Consider the following 20285-nt stretch of genomic DNA (forward strand, 5'->3'; position numbering starts at 1 on the left):
ATGCAGGGTGGTCTATCATGCAGGGTGGTCTATCATACAGGGTGGTCTATCATACAGGATGGTCTATCATACAGGATGGTCCATCATACAGGATGGTCTATCATGCAGGGTGGTCTATCATGCAGGGTGGTCTATCATACAGGGTGGTCTATCATACAGGATGGTCTATCATACAGGGTGGTCTATCATACAGGATGGTCCATCATACAGGATGGTCTATCATGCAGAGTGGTCTATCATACAGGATGGTCTATCATGCAGGGTGGTCTATCATGCAGGGTGGTCTATCATACAGGGTAGTCTATCATGCAGGGTGGTCTATCATACAGGGTGGTCTATCATACAGGGTGGTCTATCATACAGGGTGGTCTATCATACAGGGTGGTCTATCATGCAGGGTGGTCTATCATGCAGGGTGGTCTATCATGCAGAGTGGTCTATCATACAGGGTGGTCTATCATGCAGAGTGGTCTATCATACAGGGTGGTCTATCACATTCAGTTAAAAACTGTCAAGAATGTGTACAGCAAAATGAGGGAGAAGGAACGATGGAATGTTTGAGTAGGAATGATGGAATGTGGGAGTAGGAATGATGGAATGTGGGAGTAGGAATGATGGAATGTGGGAGTAGGAATGATGGAATGTTTGAGTAGGAATGATGGAATGTGGGAGTAGGAATAATGGAATGTGATAGAAGGAATGATGGAATGTGGGAGTAGGAATGATGGAATGTGGGAGTAGGAATAATGGAATGTGGGAGTAGGAATGATGGAATGTGGGAGTAGGAATGATGGAATGTGGGAGAAGGAATGATGAAATGTGGGAGAAGGAATGATGGAATGTGGGAGAAGGAATGATGGAATGTGGGAGAAGGAATGATGGAATGTGGGAGAAGGAATGATGGAATGTGGGAGAAGGAATGATGGAATGTGGGAGAAGGAATGATGGAATGTGGGAGAAGGAATGATGGAATGTGGGAGTAGGAATAATGGAATGTGGGAGTAGGAATGATGGAATGTGGGAGTAGGAATGATGGAATCTGGGAGAAGGAATGATGGAATGTGGGAGTAGGAATGATGGAATGTGGGGGCATGAATGAAGGAATTTGGGGGCATGAATGAACTAATGTGGGGGCATGAATGAAGGAATTTGGGGGCATGAATGAACTAATGTGGGGGCATGAATGAACTAATGTGGGGGCATGAATGATGTGGGAGCATGAATGAACTAATGTGGGGGCATGAATGAAGGAATGTGGGGGCATGAATGAAGGAATGTGGGGGCATGAATGAACTAATGTGGGGGCATGAATGAAGGAATGTGGGGCATGAATGAACTAATGTGGGGGCATGAATGAAGGAATGTGGGGGCATGAATGAACTAATGTGGGGGCATGAATGAACTAATGTGGGGGCATGAATGAACTAATGTGGGGGCATGAATGAACTAATGTGGGGGCATGAATGAAGGAATGTGGGGGCATGAATGAACTAATGCGGGGGCATGAATGAAGGAATGTGGGGGCATGAATGAAGGAATGTGGGGGCATGAATGAACTAATGTGGGGTCATGAATGAAGGAATGTGGGGGCATGAATGAACTAATGTGGGGGCATGAATGAAGGAATGTGGGGGCATGAATGAACTAATGTGGGGGCATGAATGAAGGAATGTGGGGGCATGAATGAACTAATGTGGGGGCATGAATGAAGGAATGTGGGGGCATGAATGAACTAATGTGGGAGCATGAATGAACTAATATGGGGGCATGAATGAAGGAATGTGGGGCATGAATGAACTAATTCGGGGGCATGAATGAAGTAATGTGGGGCATGAATGAACTAATGCGGGGGCATGAATGAACTAATGTGGGAGCATGAATGAACTAATGTGGGGGCATGAATGAAGGAATGTGGGGCATGAATGAACTAATGTGGGGGCATGAATGAACTAATGTGGGAGCATGAATGAAGGAATGTGGGGCATGAATGAAGGAATGTGGGGCATGAATGAACTAATGTGGGAGCATGAATGAAGGAATGTGGGGGCATGAATGAAGGAATGTGGGGCATGAATGAACTAATGCGGGGGCATGAATGAAGGAATGTGGGGCATGAATGAACTAATTCGGGGGCATGAATGAAGTAATGTGGGGCATGAATGAACTAATGCGGGGGCATGAATCAAGGAATGTGGGGCATGAATGAAGGAATGTGGGGGCATGAATGAAGGAATGTGGGAACATGAATGAAGGAATGTGGGAACATGAATGAACTAATGTGGGGGCATGAATGAACTAATGTGGGGGCATGAATGAAGGAATGTGGGGGCATGAATGAACTAATGTGGGAGCATGAATGAACTAATGTGGGGGCATGAATCAAGGAATGTGGGGGCATGAATGAAGGAATGTGGGGCATGAATGAACTAATGCGGGGGCATGAATCAAGGAATGTGGGGGCATGAATGAAGGAATGTGGGGCATGAATGAACTAATGCGGGGGCATGAATGAAGGAATGTGGGGGCATGAATGAAGGAATGTGGGGCATGAATGAACTAATGCGGGGGCATGAATGAAGGAATGTGGGGGCATGAATGAAGGAATGTGGGGCATGAATGAACTAATGCGGGGGCATGAATCAAGGAATGTGGGTTCATGAATGAAGGAATGTGGGGGCATGCATGAAGGAATGTGGGGCATGAATGAACTAATGCGGGGGCATGAATGAAGGAATGTGGGGGCATGAATGAACTAATGCGGGGGCATGAATGAAGGAATGTGGGGGCATGAATGAACTAATGTGGGGGCATGAATGAAGGAATGTGGGGCATGAATGAACTAATGCGGGGGCATGAATCAAGGAATGTGGGGGCATGAATCAAGGAATGTGGGGCATGAATCAAGGAATGTGGGGGCATGAATCAAGGAATGTGGGGGCATGAATGAAGGAATGTGGGGCATGAATGAACTAATGCGTGGGCATGAATGAAGGAATGTGGGGCATGAATGAACTAATGCGGGGGCATGAATGAAGGAATGTGGGGGCATGAATGAAGGAATGTGGAGGCATGAATGAACTAATGCGGGGGCATGAATCAAGGAATGTGGGGGCATGAATGAAGGAATGTGGGGGCATGCATGAAGGAATGTGGGGCATGAATGAACTAATGCGGGGGCATGAATGAAGGAATGTGGGGCATGAATGAACTAATGCGGGGGCATGAATGAAGGAATGTGGGGGCATGAATGAACTAATGCGGGGGCATGAATGAAGGAATGTGGGGGCATGAATGAACTAATGTGGGGGCATGAATGAAGGAATGTGGGGCATGAATGAACTAATGCGGGGGCATGAATCAATGAATGTGGGGGCATGAATGAAGGAATGTGGGGCATGAATCAAGGAATGTGGGGGCATGAATCAAGGAATGTGGGGGCATGAATGAAGGAATGTGGGGCATGAATGAACTAATGCGTGGGCATGAATGAAGGAATGTGGGGCATGAATGAACTAATGCAGGGGCATGAATCAAGGAATGTGGGGGCATGAATGAAGGAATGTGGAGGCATGAATGAACTAATGCGGGGGCATGAATCAAGGAATGCGGGGGCATGAATGAAGGAATGTGGGGCATGAATGAACTAATGCGGGGGCATGAATCAAGGAATGTGGGGGCATGAATGAAGGAATGTGGGAACATGAATGAAGGAATGTGGGGCATGAATGAACTAATGTGGGGGCATGAATGAACTAATGTGGGGGCATGAATGAACTAATGTGGGGGCATGAATGAACTAATGTGGGGCATGAATGAACTAATGCGGGGGCATGAATGAAGGAATGTGGGGCATGAATGAACTAATGTGGGGGCATGAATGAAGGAATGTGGGGGCATGAATGAAGGAATGTGGGACATGAATGAAGGAATATGGGGGCATGAATGAAGGAATGTGGGGGCATGAATGAAGGAATGTGGGGGCATGAATGAAGGAATGTGGGGGCATGAATGAAGGACTGTGGGGGCATGAATGAAGGAATGTGGGGGCATGAATGAAGGAATGTGGGGGCATGAATGAAGGTATGTGGGGGCATGAATGAAGGAATGTGGGGGCATGAATGAAGGAATGTGGGGGCATGAATGAAGGAATGTGGGGGCATGAATGAAGGAATGTGGGGGCATGAATGAAGGAATGTTGGGGCATGAATGAAGGTATGTCGGGGCATGAATGAAGGAATGTGGGGGCATGAATGAAGGAATGTGGGGCATGAATGAAGGAATGTGGGGCATGAATGAAGGAATGTGGGGGCATGAATGAAGGAATGTGGGGGCATGAATGAAGGAATGTGGGGGCATGAATGAAGGAATGTGGGGGCATGAATGAAGGTATGTCGGGGCATGAATGAAGGAATGTGGGGGCATGAATGAAGGAATGTGGGGGCATGAATGAAGGAATGTGGGGGCATGAATGAAGGAATGTGGGGCCATGAATTAAGGAATGTGGGGGCATGAATGAAGGAATGTGGGGGCATGAATGAAGGAATGTGGGGCATGAATGAAGGAATGTGGGGCATGAATGAAGGAATGTGGGGCATGAATGAAGGAATGTGGGGCATGAATGAAGGAATGTGGGGCATGAATGAAGGAATGTGGGGCATGAATGAAGGAATGTGGGGCATGAATGAAGGAATGTGGGGCATGAATGAAGGAATGTGGGGCATGAATGAAGGAATGTGGGGCATGAATGAAGGAATGTGGGGCATGAATGAAGGAATGTGGGGCATGAATGAAGGTATGTGGGGGCATGAATGAAGGAATGCGGCACAATGCAGGTTACTTACCGTGAGTACAATAATAGGACGCTCGGCTTACAATCAAGGGACCCGAGTTCAGTGTTGGGGCAGGGCGAGACTTGTGGGTGTCTCCTAACACCTGCTGCTCCTGCCCACTTAGCTAGGTCATAGTCACCCAGCTAGGTCATATCCACCTAGCTAGATCGTGTTCACCTAACTAGATCATGTTCACCTATCTCGGTCATGTTCACCTAGCTAGGTCATATTCACCTTTCTAGGTCAGATTCACTTAGCCGGGTCATATTCACCTAGCTAGGTCATGTTCACCTAGCCAGATTATGTTCATATAGATATCTAGCAGTTATTGGACCGGTGTGGGTGGCATCCTGGGTAAGGTAGGGAAGGACTTTAAGGGAGATAAGCCACACTTAAAATAATTTTTACCTTCTGAGGTGATTTACTTGCCTTCTAAAATAGATTAGTTACCGTCTAAAATGGTTTAATTGCCCTCTAAAGTAATTCAGTTACTCCCAAAAAATATAAGAGTACACTGTGCTACACTCTAACTTACATATTTCTTCTTCTTCTTCTTCTTCTTCTTCTTCTTCTTCTTCTTATTATTATTATTATTATTATTATTATTATTATTATTATTATTATTATTATTATTATTATTATAATTATTATTATTATTATTATTTAGTATTTCAATCCCACTAGAAAAGGAATACTATTTTTTTTATATTCGTGAATATTGTAGATATTAATATATCTTTTATAGGGACTAAAGTATTCTTGACGGGTGGAGTATAGGTTCAGTGTAGCCTTAATGACCCTCGTGCAGTCGATACACTTGCAATCCCCATTAACCAACCCAAGAAACTGGAGTAATAATGATGAAAAATGATTCTTCTTCTTCTTTACACTTTCTCGAAGTTGCAAAAATTAGAGCATGCAGTTTTTGAAGTTTGAAGGAACTACCTCTCCTTCCTGGAGGTGGTTACTGGGGGAACGACCCCTGAGTCCTGGAGGTGGTTACGGGAGGAACGACCTCTCCTTCTTGGAGGTTTTTACTGACGACCCCTGCTTCCTGGTGGTGGCTGCTGGTGGAACAACCTCTCCTTCCTGGAGGTGTTTACTGGAGAAACGACCCCTGCTTCCTGGAGATCGTTACTGGGAGAACGACCCCTGCTTCCTGGAGATCGTTACTGAGAGAACGACCCCTGCTTCCTGGAGGTGGTTACTGGTGGAACGATCCCTGCTTCCTGGAGATCGTTACTGGGAGAACGACCCCTGCTTCCTGAAGATCGTTACTGGGAGAACGACCCCTGCTTCCTGGAGATCGTTACTGAGAGAACGACCCCTGCTTCCTGGAGGTGGTTACTGGTGGAACGATCCCTGCTTCCTGGAGATCGTTACTGGGAGAACGACCCCTGCTTCCTGGAGGTGGTTACTGGTGGAACGATCCCTGCTTCCTGGAGATGGTTACTGGAGAAACGACCCCCTGCTTCCTGGAGATCGTTACTGGGAGAACGACCGCTGCTTCCTGGAGGTGGTTACTGGTGGAACGATCCCTGCTTCCTGGAGGTGGTTACTGGTGGAACGACCCCTGCTTCCTGGAGGTGGTTACTGGTGAAACGACCCCTACTTCTTGGAGACCGTTAATGGAGAAATGTCCTGCGCTTCCTAGAGGGGGCATTGAGTGTGTGTGTGTATATTTCTCAGTGTTTATACATTGAAATTTCACTTAAATTCCTATTGTAGAGATTTAAGTAGTATTGTTTGGTGGTGTACAGGTGGTAAGTCGGTAGGCTTTCGTTTAGTTGATAGGCCTCTAGTTCAAATGATAAGCTTCTCGTTCAATTGGTAGGTCGCTCGTTCAACTGATAGGCTCCTCGCACAGTTGATAAATAACAGTTGATAAGCTCGTAGCTCCAGGTCTCCCATTCCCTGGCGCTATATGACCCTTGGGGATTTCTCGCTTCCCTGCAACTATGATATTGAGACATGTCATGAAACATACGTGACAAGTGAACCTTTGGAATGCCACCCACCGGCTCTTCCATCGACACCACCTAAACCTTTTGAAAGCTAGCTCTCAGAAAAAAAAATTACTGAATCAACCACAACCCTCTGAGCAACATTCTGTGCAGGAGGAAGAGGAGGAGAAGAAGAAGGAGGAGGAGAAGGAGAAGAAGAAAAAGAGGGAGGAGGAGAAGGAGAAGAAGAAAAAGAGGGAGAAGAAGAAGGAGGAGGTGAAGAAAAAAAAAACAATTGAGATACCGCACACCAACTTTCCATCACCACTTCAAACGCAGTAGTAGTATTGACGTCGTTCACACGAGGACCCCCACATAATCTTTCTAAGTTCAGACTCGCAGGTCAGATCGGTTCCAAGAACTCTGATGAGCCACCAGACAGAGAAGTCTTCCTGTACGGAGCTCAGCCAGTGAATGTCAGATGAAATATTCACAAATTCCAACAGAAGCTGAGTGTATACACTGTGAGTGTTTATCTCTCATTATATACACACCGATAAGTGATTTATCGCTCATTGTATATACATCGAGAGTTTACCTTAACCATGTTTTAATGGTTAAAGTATGTTTAATATTAATGTACAGGTGAACTGCAGCCTAAATGACCCTCGTATAGTCGATGGGCTTTAACTCTGAGCTTAACAAATGGAAGCAAATGAACGGAAAAGGCAAAGGAACGAAGGACCACCACAGTCAGGATTATGGATAATAATTATAAATATAAAATTCCTGCAGTTTTTGTGTCATGATGTACTACATGTAGGAGAGGAAGCTGCAGTCTTTGGCTCAGTACGAATAATATTACGCTTCATTAATCCTATAACCGCATGCACACGTATGGAGACCGTACACGAACGGAAACTCATACACCACCGTGCACGCATACGCATCTATGGAGACCAAACACGAATGGAAACATATTCATGTGTTGGCACGCACATGCATGTATCCAGACCCAACACTAGCGTAAACAATAGTGGTGGTCCTCGTGTCGATCGTTACCCCTCAAGGTGATATTTGTAGCTAAGTAAATTCTCCAGTGAGATACACAGCCCACACCTCTCACTTATTACTCGCACCAGAGTCCAGTGTTTCAGCATTTGTGTTTTTAATCAATAATTCATGTAGTCAGGTACGTTACAATTTGCATAACAACCTTCGTAAATTTAATAGACCATACTGGTAAAATACTAGAAGAAACACTCGTCACTATGTGACAAAAACCACTCCCTTAAAACCCACTTAAACAATACAGTATGTATACACCCAGAGGTATATGTCTCTCGGTGTATATACTGTAAGTTTAATCCTTATTTTGTGGACTAAAATATACTTGATGGTTGATGAACAAGTGATAAGTAGCTTTAATGGCCCTTTTTAGTAGATAGGTTTTAAAAACAATTAAGTCAGCCAACCAGATACCAAAAGTAGTCAGGTCACTTAACTTTTCTTTCCTCTTTCTTACTGTCTGTCCATAGTTTTTTAACTGTACCTCAGTCCTTCCCCTCCCCATTCTCACCATCGATCTTATAGCCTAAGAGAACAAAAAATATCACGAGGCGTGCCGCGCCTGAGCAATGAGGTCAGCACTCGTGAAGTAAGCGGCTGATGTTATTGCAAGAATGTTAACACATAATTACCAAGCGTAACTCTGCTGCTCAGAACTTACTGGACGTGTGCTGGTGGAGCAGAGAGGAGGAATGTCAGCTACGCCACTAGGAAAGGCTGATGAGGAAGCCTTCACTTGACCGTGTCGTCCCCTTGATAACGCTCAGTGTCTTCATCTAAGCAATTGGACGTGTGCTCCAAGTCATTCAATGAAGCGTGAATACCGTACATTTCTTCCCAGGCGCAGTGTGACTCCTACGAGTTTAGCGCTCCCAAAATATATAATAATACTCCACACAGGATGGTTCTTAAATCATACCCATCATAGAGGATGGTTACTAAATCATACTCCATACAGGATGGATCTTAGATCATACTCCATCATACAGGATAGATCTTAGATCATACTCCATCATACAGGATGGTTCTTAGATCATACTCAATCATACAGGATGGATCTTAGATCATACTCCATCATACAGGATGGATCTTAGATCATACTCCATCATACAGGATGGATCTTAGATCATACTCCATCATACAGGATGGTTCTTAGATCATACTCCATCATACAGGATGGTTCGTAGATCATACTCTATCATATAGGATAGATCTTAGATCATACTCCATCATACAGGATGGTTCTTAGATCATACTCCATCATACAGGATGGATCTTAGATCATACTCCATCATACAGGATGGATCTTAGATCATACTCCATCAGACAGGATGGATCTTAGATCATACTCCATCATACAGGATGGATCTTAGATCATACTCCATCATACAGGATGGTTCTTAGATCATACTCCATCATACAGGATGGTTCTTAGATCATACTCCATCATATAGGATAGATCTTAGATCATACTCCATCATACAGGATGGTTCTTAGATCATACTCCATCATACAGGATGGTTCTTAGATCATACTCCATCATACAGGATGGTTCTTAGATCATACTCCATCATATAGGATAGATCTTAGATCATACTCCATCATACAGGATGGTTCTTAGATCATACTCCATCATACAGGATGGATCTTAGATCATACTCCATCATACAGGATGGATCTTAGATCATACTCCATCATACAGGATGGATCTTAGATCATACTCCATCATACAGGATGGATCTTAGATCATACTCCATCATACAGGATGGTTCTTAGATCATACTCCATCATACAGGATGGCGTATTCTCAACTAAAATGAAAACGCAACGAAATCTCTCAGAATAATACACGAATGACTTAAGATAAGATTTATTCACGAGATCTCTGATATCTTTTTCAATGGTTCATTTGTATCAATTTTTAGTGCAATTACATTTGATTAATAGGTTATGTTGATTTAACCTTGGATAACTTGGAACAACTTATAAAACTTAGGATAACCTTGGATAATATGGAATAACTTGAGGTAACCTGGGATAACCTCGGAAAATCTAGGATAAACTAGGATGTAGGTATCCAATTCATACCACAGTGTGAGAGGACGTAGGTAGGTATCCCATGCACGTCACGGAATATCCCAGGGACGTGACCCAGTAACACACTACAAAGTAGGTCGGGGATCGACCGCTACACTACCATTGACATACCCAGCTAGCAAACTATAGATTTATAGTGGTAACCTTTATCCAGGTTAAACATGCAGATACCGTCACTACCTACTATCTTGAATTGCTGCAGTATTAGTACGTAGTAACCATACGACACTGGTTGAATGATTATTAGGGGTGAAGCCTGTCGACTACACGATGGTTATTAAAGCTTCATTATCATCTGTACACCCATTGTAATCACTACAATAGGATTAGAGTAAACTATCGGTGTATATACACTGAGCTAAATACCTCTTCTTTTATTTATATATATATATATATATATATATATATATATATATATATATATATATATATATATATATATATATATATATATAATATATATATATATATATATTTATATATATATATATATATATATATATATATATATATATATATATATATATATATATATATATATATATATATATATATAAAATCTTGCCGACTATTTCAGGTTGGTTGGTTAATGGGGTTTAAAGCCTGTTGACTACACTAAAGTTGTATTAAGTTCATTAAAGTTAGTTAAAGATTAGCCGGTATTCTCCCGGCCCGGGCCTTTTCCAAGTGGTGGCCCGGCCTTGGCTCCCTCTTTAGGGACTGTCTGAGACCTAAGTCTCCCATGGGAGGAGGCACAAGTACCTCCTCATCTTTGGGACCAACTGTCCCCAGGCCTAGCCACAAGCTAGGCCTCTCTGGTCTGCCATCCCCGCCCCAAGGGAGCAAATGGGAATGACAGTCTTATGAGCTAAAGGCTCGGGCTCAGGCACCTACCCTACCCTAGAAGGGCTGGGCATGGTGTCGATGAGTTCATTAAAACTGAAAGGAACGTTTTCGCCACCAAATAAGAATATTTTAATTCGTAAAGTAGGGATTAATGTAAACTATCAGTGTTTATATTCTGAGAGAAATATAGCTCTGGGTGCATGTATCCTGACTCTAACACCTGTGATAAATTAATAGGATCCTAAGATAGTCTATAAGCTTTCAGATTAATGTGTATATTTGTACATTTATTATTATTTTATTATTATTATTATTATTATTATTATTATTATTATTATTATTATTATTATTATTACAGCGTGATTCATACAGTCATTGAAGCTTCCTTTATCTCCTATTACCTGGAGTTTACCTGGAGAGAGTTCCGGGGGTCAACGCCCCCGCGGCCCGGTCTGCGACAAGGCCTCATGGGAATGATTATTTTATAATTATTTTAATAAATAATTTTACTCAGTTTTCATTTTTCCAAATCTTTCACAGTCCCCTGTCTTCTTACTCATTAACTAACGACTGCTACAAATTTAAACGGAACAAAATTGCGACAGTAATCGCTCGTAATTTGATAACTTTGAGTTACCCCTCGCGCTACTGCTCCCTGTAGCTTTTTGTAATTATACTATAAAATAAATAATATAAGAGGGGAGACTTTAAATTATTTTATATATATATATATATTCTAGCCTGTATACCTTTTTTTTTTTTTTGTTGAGCGATGTTTGGGAATGTGAATATTATGGAATTCACAGAAATACTTTTTATGTACGTATATTATAATGTACAGTGAATAAAATTATTAATGTTAGAGGACCCCAGTGGTATGGTTTGTTTGCAATTGTATCATTACGATTTCGTGAGTCATGTTGACGGCTTTGAGGGGACTTGAGCTAGAGTTCGTCACGGCCACGCTGGCGGGAGATTCGTCTGTAAAAACTTGCATTTGTGGTCACAGTGGTGCCTATGCTAACCTTCCTATGGTGTAGAAATATACCTAGTTGGACGAATCTTATTGTAGCCGGCTGGCCCAGTGGCTAACGTGTCGGTCTGGAGTTTTATGACTCTCTGATCGCGGGTTCTATCCTCGCACGTGGTATGGTTCGTTTGCAATCGTGTCATTACGATTTCGTGAGCCTAGCCACATTCCCTGCCTTCACGGGGCTCGTATGGTGTGACAACTACGTAGCAGCAGACGATGTCAGGAAGTACAAAGGCAGTAAGCACTACAGGATTCTTTTGGAGCCACACCCCGGCTTTGGGCCTATTACAACCCAGGAATCCAAAGGTCTGTTATCCTGGGTGTAAAGGGAGCAAAATAAACACAGCAGAAAAAATTTGACTTGTATTATCCTTCACCAATTTAGAACAGAATTATGTACACTATGTACAACAATAGGTATTAGTGCACTCCACGGTAAGCAAGGCAGAATAGAAGCCACTAGAGAGCAGAACGTGCTTCACCTAGCTCTAGAATGGGAATGACAAGGGCAGATAGGTGTGTGGTGCCCACAACACCTCTGCGATTGCCAAAACCACCTCATTGGCTGGAACCTGGGTACTGATTGAACGATGGGGCCCCATCGTTAACTCTTAGCATCTGGTTCGCTGGTTGGGGGAGATAGCCTTTAGAGGGCGTGTACATGCGCCGAATAAAGGTTACGTACTCTTTGCAAGCCACAGGGCCGCAGCCCGATCGCTGAGGAAGGTCAGTGAATTCTCTTGTTGTGTCTTGACTGCTGCTGCTTCTTGTCCGTTGCACCTCTGGGTGAAGACCCGTTTAGTGATTATGCAACCCCTGAGGACTAAACTCTTGAAGGGGAGGACGAGGAGCTGGGGCATACATTGATACCGGGGATAGTGTCTTCATCTAAGGAACTGAAGCCACCCTCCCCTTCCTCAGGTCAAATATGATTACTTCCCTTTCCCCAGTGCTGTATGACACCTATTAGCGCTTGTCAATGACAATAATAATAATAAGTAACTGTGGTGGTGGCGATGAAGCACTACGTACCAGAGGCTGGTGCAAGTATCCAAGCTTTAAACCATACCACGGGCGGGATTTGAACCCGCAATCGTGTCATTACGATTTCGTGAGCCATCCAAGCTTTAATCTTGAGGACATGTGCCGTTTGAGATGAAGGGAGACGATGTGAGGAAGGTATACAAGCCTTACTGTGTGATGGTACCTACTATTCACACTGGTGCCTTGTAAATCCCCCATTATGCTAGGACTGTGTACGGCACTCATATGCTTTATGACGCTTCTCATTTTGATATATTTGTTGGTTGGTTAGGTTTAAAACCTATCTACGACATGAGGTCATGAAGGCTGAATGTCACCTATACACCACCAGTCAAGGATACCGTAAGCCCTGTGATAAGGATTAGAATAAACTCTTTAGTATTTGTATGGTATATATGCTATCTTGTTGGGTATGTAGTGTCGTGGTTGCAGGGTCCAGGTGGTTGTTTGCGGGACAGGTCCGGACGTGCCGGCTCTGTGCCCGGGTACAGGACAGGTCCGAACGTGCCGGCTCTGTGCCCGGGTACAGGACAGGTCCGGACGTGCCGGCTCTGTGCCCGGGTACAGGACAGGACCGGACGAGCCAGCTTTGTGCCCGGGTACAGGACAGGACCGGACGAGCCGGCTCTTTCTTTATACTCTCCCAGTATTATTATCATCATAGGTTAGTTTAATATCTGTATTATGCACCGCATATCCATCCTGTGGGCGGTAGGACCGTCCTAAACCAGTAATGAATTTATATACATACATATAATTAGTGATTCCTATTCTCTGTATTGGAGTGTCAGAACCCTCGGAAGGTGGAACAGGTCTTCTAATAAATATCCTAACGCCGCATGTATTACTTTCTTACATACTTGTCTTGCTTGATTTCCTTATGTTGCCGGTGGCTCGGTAACTGAAGCTTCGTGGTTGTGATTTGTTACCACTGTTGAATCCTATAGAAGGCCTTAAATGCTGTCCACCCAGTAGGCTGGTTATGGTTCACTACTACACTGGATCCTGTGGAAGTCCTGGCGGAAGGTATTCACCCCGCAGGCTGTACCGGACGTTACTCCCATCTTGCATTAGAATTACGGAATCGATATTCCGATCGAGCCTCTCCCGAGTGGCTCGATGTGTTGTTACACTCGAATCTGTTTTGTCAAGCACACCTCACCTCTGGTTGATATGTAGCGTGACTATCTGCTTCATCCACAGGAAATATACACAGAGAGGTGTATTTCTCTTAGCGTATATATACACTAAAAGCTTCCTTTCATCCCTATTTTAGGGATTAAAGTATTTTTGTCTGGTGGGGAAAAGGTTAAGTATAGTTGTAATGACCCTAGTGGAGTCGACAAGCTTTAAACTATTAACCAACCAACTAGCCTCTTCCTTTGCCCCTTCGCCATTTCTGTTGCTAAAAAATTGTAAGAGGACGCAAAGGATGCCTCTCGTCTATTCTGGATGCAAAAGTACATAGTCACCAACGTTCACTGTGATGGTCGAAAGTAATTCTAGTGATGTATGAACTAACGAGAAAGTAGTTGGGTGAAGGTTGCTGTGCAGACTACGTTAAGAATAAGGTGATTTACAGAAGGTGTGAAGACAACTGCAAAGTCCCATTGTGGCCTATCGATAAGTATTTCAGCTTTAAATTCATCTTCGTAAATGTAATTTTTTTAGTTTTTGGCGAGAAGATGGCATAGTTGTGACAGACCTTAGTCGAGAATACAGTTTGTAATGGTGTACGAACTCAGTATCAAAGACATCATGGAACAGGTAAGGCTTCAACCCATGGCAGGTGAGCCCTGAAACTCACAGGTCAGTATGCAAACTAGTGTTCGGTGTGCTGGCCTGTGAGTCTTAGGAGTCACCTGCCATGGGTTCGAGCCCAACTCGTTCCCTGATTTGTTAGAAGTCGTGTAATTACAATTTCGTGAGACAATATCAAAGATGACTGATTTTGTTGTGGATATGTAGTGTGTGTGTGTGTGTGTGTGTGTGTGTGTGTGTGTGTGTGTGTGTGTGTGACTCAACAATCAATATTTGCACCAATAACTCATTACAATTGTGACCGGGTGTGGAAGTGTAAATTGCTCATTACACTATAATTTGTTCATGATTGTAGCCATGTATAAACGTAAGTAACCATTCTTACAGAATTCATTACCTTTGTAACTTGTGAGTTCATTACCTATGTACCTAGTTCAGCTATCAAAACTTTGGGGCTCAGTCCCTGGACCCATTACGTACCTCTGTAATCTGTAAATACCTTTGTAACTTGTCATGATTGTGACCAGACCTACCTGGAGTTCATTACCTTTGTAAATTGTGAGTTCATTACCTCTGTAACTTGCTCAGCTATCAAAACTTTGGAGTCCAGTCCCTGGACCAATTATGTACCTCTGTAATCTTTTGACTACCGCCCACAGGATGGGTATGGGGTGCATAATAAACATATTAAACTAAAAAAAAACTATTTTCCTGCTCTCCAACTACAAGGGAGTGTGAGCGTAGCCATTCTTGTGATGGGTGATCTGCGTTATTTCTTCTTCAGCAAAGCCATTTTCCTTATCACCTGCATCATTTCTGTCTCACTTTTGTCATTTTTATTGTAATTGTATAATTCTTCTTTTAAATGTTATTTTTAATATTTTTTTTTTCACAGGGCTTGAAAGAGAGGCTACACCAGGATCTTTTGCAGTCCATACGTTGTGAATTCTTAAACGAGACTTCAGTACCCTTGAACCATTCAGTTGAAAGCCTTGATAACACACTTTAAATGTACAGGCTTAGGGCTTTAAGTGAATATAATAACAATCACCCCTTCAAACAACTTCAAATTTTCTAGGACTCTTTTGCTTACCTCGACAGCTTAGTTAATACATTGGAAAACCACAACATCGCATAAATCATCCCTAAACAGTCTCCAAAACACCCTCTCAAATCCCATCCTTCGACACTCAACACCTTCCTATGCCCTAACGCCGGGTCACCAACTGGACAAGATCCGGACCGGGACAGTACCAGCGGACTTCATCCAGTCCAAGCCTCCCCGTGCCTTAAGTTAAAACGTTTAAACCCTAACAAGACCCCTACTGATCCCTTACCCCTATACCCCTTAGAAGAGGCTCTACTTCTCCGTGCCCGTCTCCCCTAAGACAGTATGAGCCAGGCAGTAGAGAGACGGAGGGATATGGGTGGCCCCGATGTCCTTTCGCCCTTCTACGTTCCCCCCGACCGTAAGACCTCCGCCCAAATCATCCGAGAGGCGCGGGCGTCCCTGGGCGACTCTCCGCTGGTGGGTGGTGCCAGCGTGCAGCGGATGGGCGTGAGAACGGTGCAGACGAAGCGGCCCTTCACGCCCAGGGAGAGAGAGAGGACTCTCTTCAGCGGCACCGTTACCACGCGAGGAGAGCGTCCTCCCAGCTCCTTCACGTAAGTTGCAAGCACAACGGACGGAAATAAGACGCGTTTTATTTATGAAGAAATAGGGCGCATTTTATTTATTAAGAAATAAGGCGTTTTATTTAGGAAAAAATAAGACGCGTTTTATATATGAAGAAGTTTCGTCAAGCAAAGATTTAAGTAATCCATGTAATGATAAAATCCCTGGGGACGACGTCTTCATAAATAAAATGCCATAGCCCTGGTATGGTCTTATTTACACACTATATATTGTACCAGTGTATCACCAGTGGGGATGAAGGGAAATAGAAATGGACGATAAGGGAAGAGGGTTGTTGGAGAGGGGATGGGGAAGAGAGGATGGAGGAGGAGAAAATCCGAAAGGGAGGGAAGCGACCAGCAGGGAGGAAAGGAAGGAGGGAAGGAACCGGGGGAAGGTAAGGAAGGTGAAAGGAGAAGAGCAAATACCAAAGAAAGTGAAAAGGAAGGGAAAGGGGTGGATTCCTTCATCGTTTTGCCACTTATCATTCAGCATCCAGAAGAGGAGCCTTAGAAAAGAAGAAATATAAGTTAGAGACTTATGTGATAGATAAGAGGACGCTAGCAGTCCAGGTGGTCGCTTATCAGATTAAACCGATTTAGACATGCGTTATAATTTTGACCAGTTTTCACTAAATGTGGTTATAAACATGTAAATTTACTATTCTTGCAAGAAACATAACTAGCATTAGAGTGCAAGAGACTAGGAAATAACTAGCGTCCGTCTCCCACAGACTCTCGCCGCTTCACTTCGACAGCAATGACGTTAGCGGTCGTGCGTCTGCTTCAGGACCCAGGCTGCTGCCCATCGCCTCCGCCAAGCTTCGAGTCGATGATGTGGACACGGTAAGTTGAGTCCTCGGGCGGGGACAACAGTTGTTGTTTCGACTCTGCTAGGTTTCGGCTCGACATGTGTATTAGTTACCAGGTATCAAGGTGTGCGTTATTGTTGTTGTTCTTTTAACTGTATGTGGTTGTAGGGGACGAGTCTCAATTCCTAGCCCTGCCTCTTAACTGACATCTACTAGGTTCAATCTTTCCTAGCCTCTTCGGCCCCTAGCATACTGACTGGAGGCAGCCTTCACCACCTCTTCGCTCAGTTCATTCAAGTTTCTGACCTCCTTGGACCTGAATAAATACTTCCCTATGATTCAACTGTCTTAACTTTTAACTGTGTCACACAGTAGCTGTATTGCTGTCTCTAGCAGTCTATCAATGACTCCCCCTATCAAGTCCTCTTAGTATTTTGTATGTGATTATCATGTCTCCTCCGGTCCTTTACGCTTTAGTCTATTAGTTCATACCCATATCTCCGGGACTATTCACAATGCAATTTTTATTTTAAATTTTCAGTGTCTTAGCAACTTTTATGTGTGGGCTCATGGTGTTGTATACTCCAAGATGGGCTTGACATATGTCGTATATAATGTATGGCCATCAGTGACTGTTAACGTTTCTGAAAAAAATAATCTTAAATTTGCCAAACGAGCATTTGCTGTTGAGGTTGTTCGGTTGATGTACTCCTCTGGTGATATGTTCAGTACAATGGTCAACCTAGGTCCTATTCTTTAGCGAGGTTTTTACCGAACTTCTACAGCATTTATGGTCTTTGCCCCACTCCAACTTTCATAACCTTTCACTTGATGGGGTTGAAGTCTAATAATCGCCTGTCTAACCAGTCTTGTAATTTGCTCAAGCCCAGTTTTAACCTCTTTTTTTTATCTTCCTTTTTTTTAGTCTTTATTACCTTTGCATAACTTGTGAACAGGAATATGTCAATCTACTCCGGCATGTTATTTACATATGTCATAAACTTCACTGGCCCTAGTACAGAGGTTTGAAGAAGTGGAACCCTGTCTCACTTGCCTACTGTGTGTGTGTGTGTGTGTGTGTACTCACCTAGTTGTACTCACCTAGTTGAGGTTGCGGGGGTCGAGTCCGAGCTCCTGGCCCCGCCTCTTCACTGATCGCTACTAGGTCACTCTCCCTGAGCCGTGAGCTTTATCATACCTCTGCTTAAAGCTATGTCATACCTCTTAGCTCTGGGACTAGTCTTGTTGCAAACCTTTGCACTTTCTCTAGTTTCTTTACGTGCTTGGCTAGGTGTGGGTTCCAAACTGGTGCCGCATACTCCAATATGGGCCTAACGTATACGGTGTACAGGGTCCTGAACGATTCCTTATTAAGATGTCGGAATGCTGTTCTGAGGTTTGCTAGGCGCCCATATGCTGCAGCAGTTATTTGGTTGATGTGCGCTTCAGGAGATGTGCCTGGTGTTATACTCACCCCAAGATCTTTTTCCTTGAGTGAGGTTTGTAGTCTCTGACCCCCTAGACTGTACTCCGTCTGCGGCCTTCTTTGCCCTTCCCCAATCTTCATGACTTTGCACTTGGTGGGATTGAACTCCAGGAGCCAATTGCTGGACCAGGTCTGCAGCCTGTCCAGATCCCTTTGTAGTTCTGCCTGGTCTTCGATCGAGTGTATTCTTCTCATCAACTTCACGTCATCTGCAAACAGGGACACCTCAGAGTCTATTCCTTCCGTCATGTCGTTCACAAATACCAGAAACAGCACTGGTCCTAGGACTGACCCCTGCGGGACCCCGCTGGTCACAGGTGCCCACTCTGACACCTCGCCACGTACCATGACTCGCTGCTGTCTTCCTGACAAGTATTCCCTGATCCATTGTAGTGCCTTCCCTGTTATCCCTGCTTGGTCCTCCAGTTTTTGCACCAATCTCTTGTGTGGAACTGTGTCAAACGCCTTCTTGCAGTCCAAGAAAATGCAATCCACCCACCCCTCTCTCTCTTGTCTTACTGCTGTCATCATGTCATAGAACTCCAGTAGGTTTGTGACACAGGATTTCCCGTCCCTGAAACCATGCTGGCTGCTGTTGATGAGATCATTCCTTTCTAGGTGTTCCACCACTCTTCTCCTGATAATCTTCTCCATGATTTTGCATACTATACATGTCAGTGACACTGGTCTGTAGTTTAATGCTTCATGTCTGTCTCCTTTTTTAAAGATTGTGTGTGTGTGTGTGTGTGTGTGTGTGTGTGTGTGTGTGTGTGTGTGTGTGTGTGTGTGTTTGGACTAATGTGTGTGGGTGGTGAGTGCTCGCATTAAGCTGTTTACAGCTATCTACATGAGTCTGGCAATCGGCAAGTCTGTAGCCATATGTCTATAACATCACTGATGGATCCTTTTTATATGTGTATAGCCTTTAATTGGATAGGACTTCTAGTTCCTACGTCTGTTAAGTATTTTGTTTATCCTCTTCATCAACCTATCCCATATTTTTCCCCACTCTTTCTCTATCCCTTCCTTGTATATTTTCCTCGTTTTGCCCGTTATCTGGCCCTTTGCCGCCTACACTGCAACTAACCCACACACTCACCTTCCCTACAGACCAAGCTTCCAGCACTGATATCATCTCGTCGCGTCCAGAGACACCAGTTCCGTGCATTCTCTCTCTGCGACTGTGAGTATCTTATCCCAGGCTTATGTAATAGACAAGAATTGCCCTTTTTCTCCTCTTTACGGTCCCATAAAAGACACGAATTGCCTTTTTTTCTTCCTTACAGCCGTATAAAAGACAAGAATGGACATTTTTCTTTTTGTTAGGGTCGTATAAGAAACATTATTTCTTTTAACTATATAGTCGTATAAGAGACAAAACTGCCATTTTATAGAACATTCTTAACATTTTAAGAGAGAAAGAGAAAATAAAATAAATTAGGTTACATAATTTTAAAGAATTATTACCTGTATTATTTCAGCCATTTATTTACTAGATAATTTTTTTCAGTACATTTTTGAGATTATTATGGTATTTTTTCCTTTGAAATATTACACTTTTTATATATACTATTTGATGGTCAAGAGATAAAAAAAGTACCTTAACCTTCTTGTCTATGTTATTTATATAAATCTTGCAAATGCTTGTAAGATTTATATAAATAACATAAATTGACCTTTCTTGTTATGTAT

At 43.5% G+C, this 20285-nt stretch overlaps 1 protein-coding gene across 2 annotated transcripts in view; it reads left to right on the forward strand.

Moving 5' to 3' along the window:
• LOC128699985 (armadillo repeat-containing protein 2) overlaps positions 1 to 20285 on the forward strand; it is a 77741-nt gene that overhangs the window by 16024 nt on the left and 41432 nt on the right. For both annotated transcript variants that reach the window (XR_008408691.2, XM_053792848.2), the window contains exons 2-4: positions 15517 to 16286; positions 17030 to 17141; positions 19704 to 19776. Coding sequence is in view for 1 of the 2 variants with exons in the window: in XM_053792848.2 (XP_053648823.1) it covers positions 16015 to 16286; positions 17030 to 17141; positions 19704 to 19776 (457 nt within the window). In the remaining variant the exon portion in view is untranslated. The remainder of the gene's footprint in view (positions 1 to 15516; positions 16287 to 17029; positions 17142 to 19703; positions 19777 to 20285) is intronic.

The sequence above is a fragment of the Cherax quadricarinatus genome, chromosome 64 (genome assembly GCF_038502225.1).
Source record: "Cherax quadricarinatus isolate ZL_2023a chromosome 64, ASM3850222v1, whole genome shotgun sequence".
NCBI classification, from domain to species: domain Eukaryota; kingdom Metazoa; phylum Arthropoda; class Malacostraca; order Decapoda; family Parastacidae; genus Cherax; species Cherax quadricarinatus.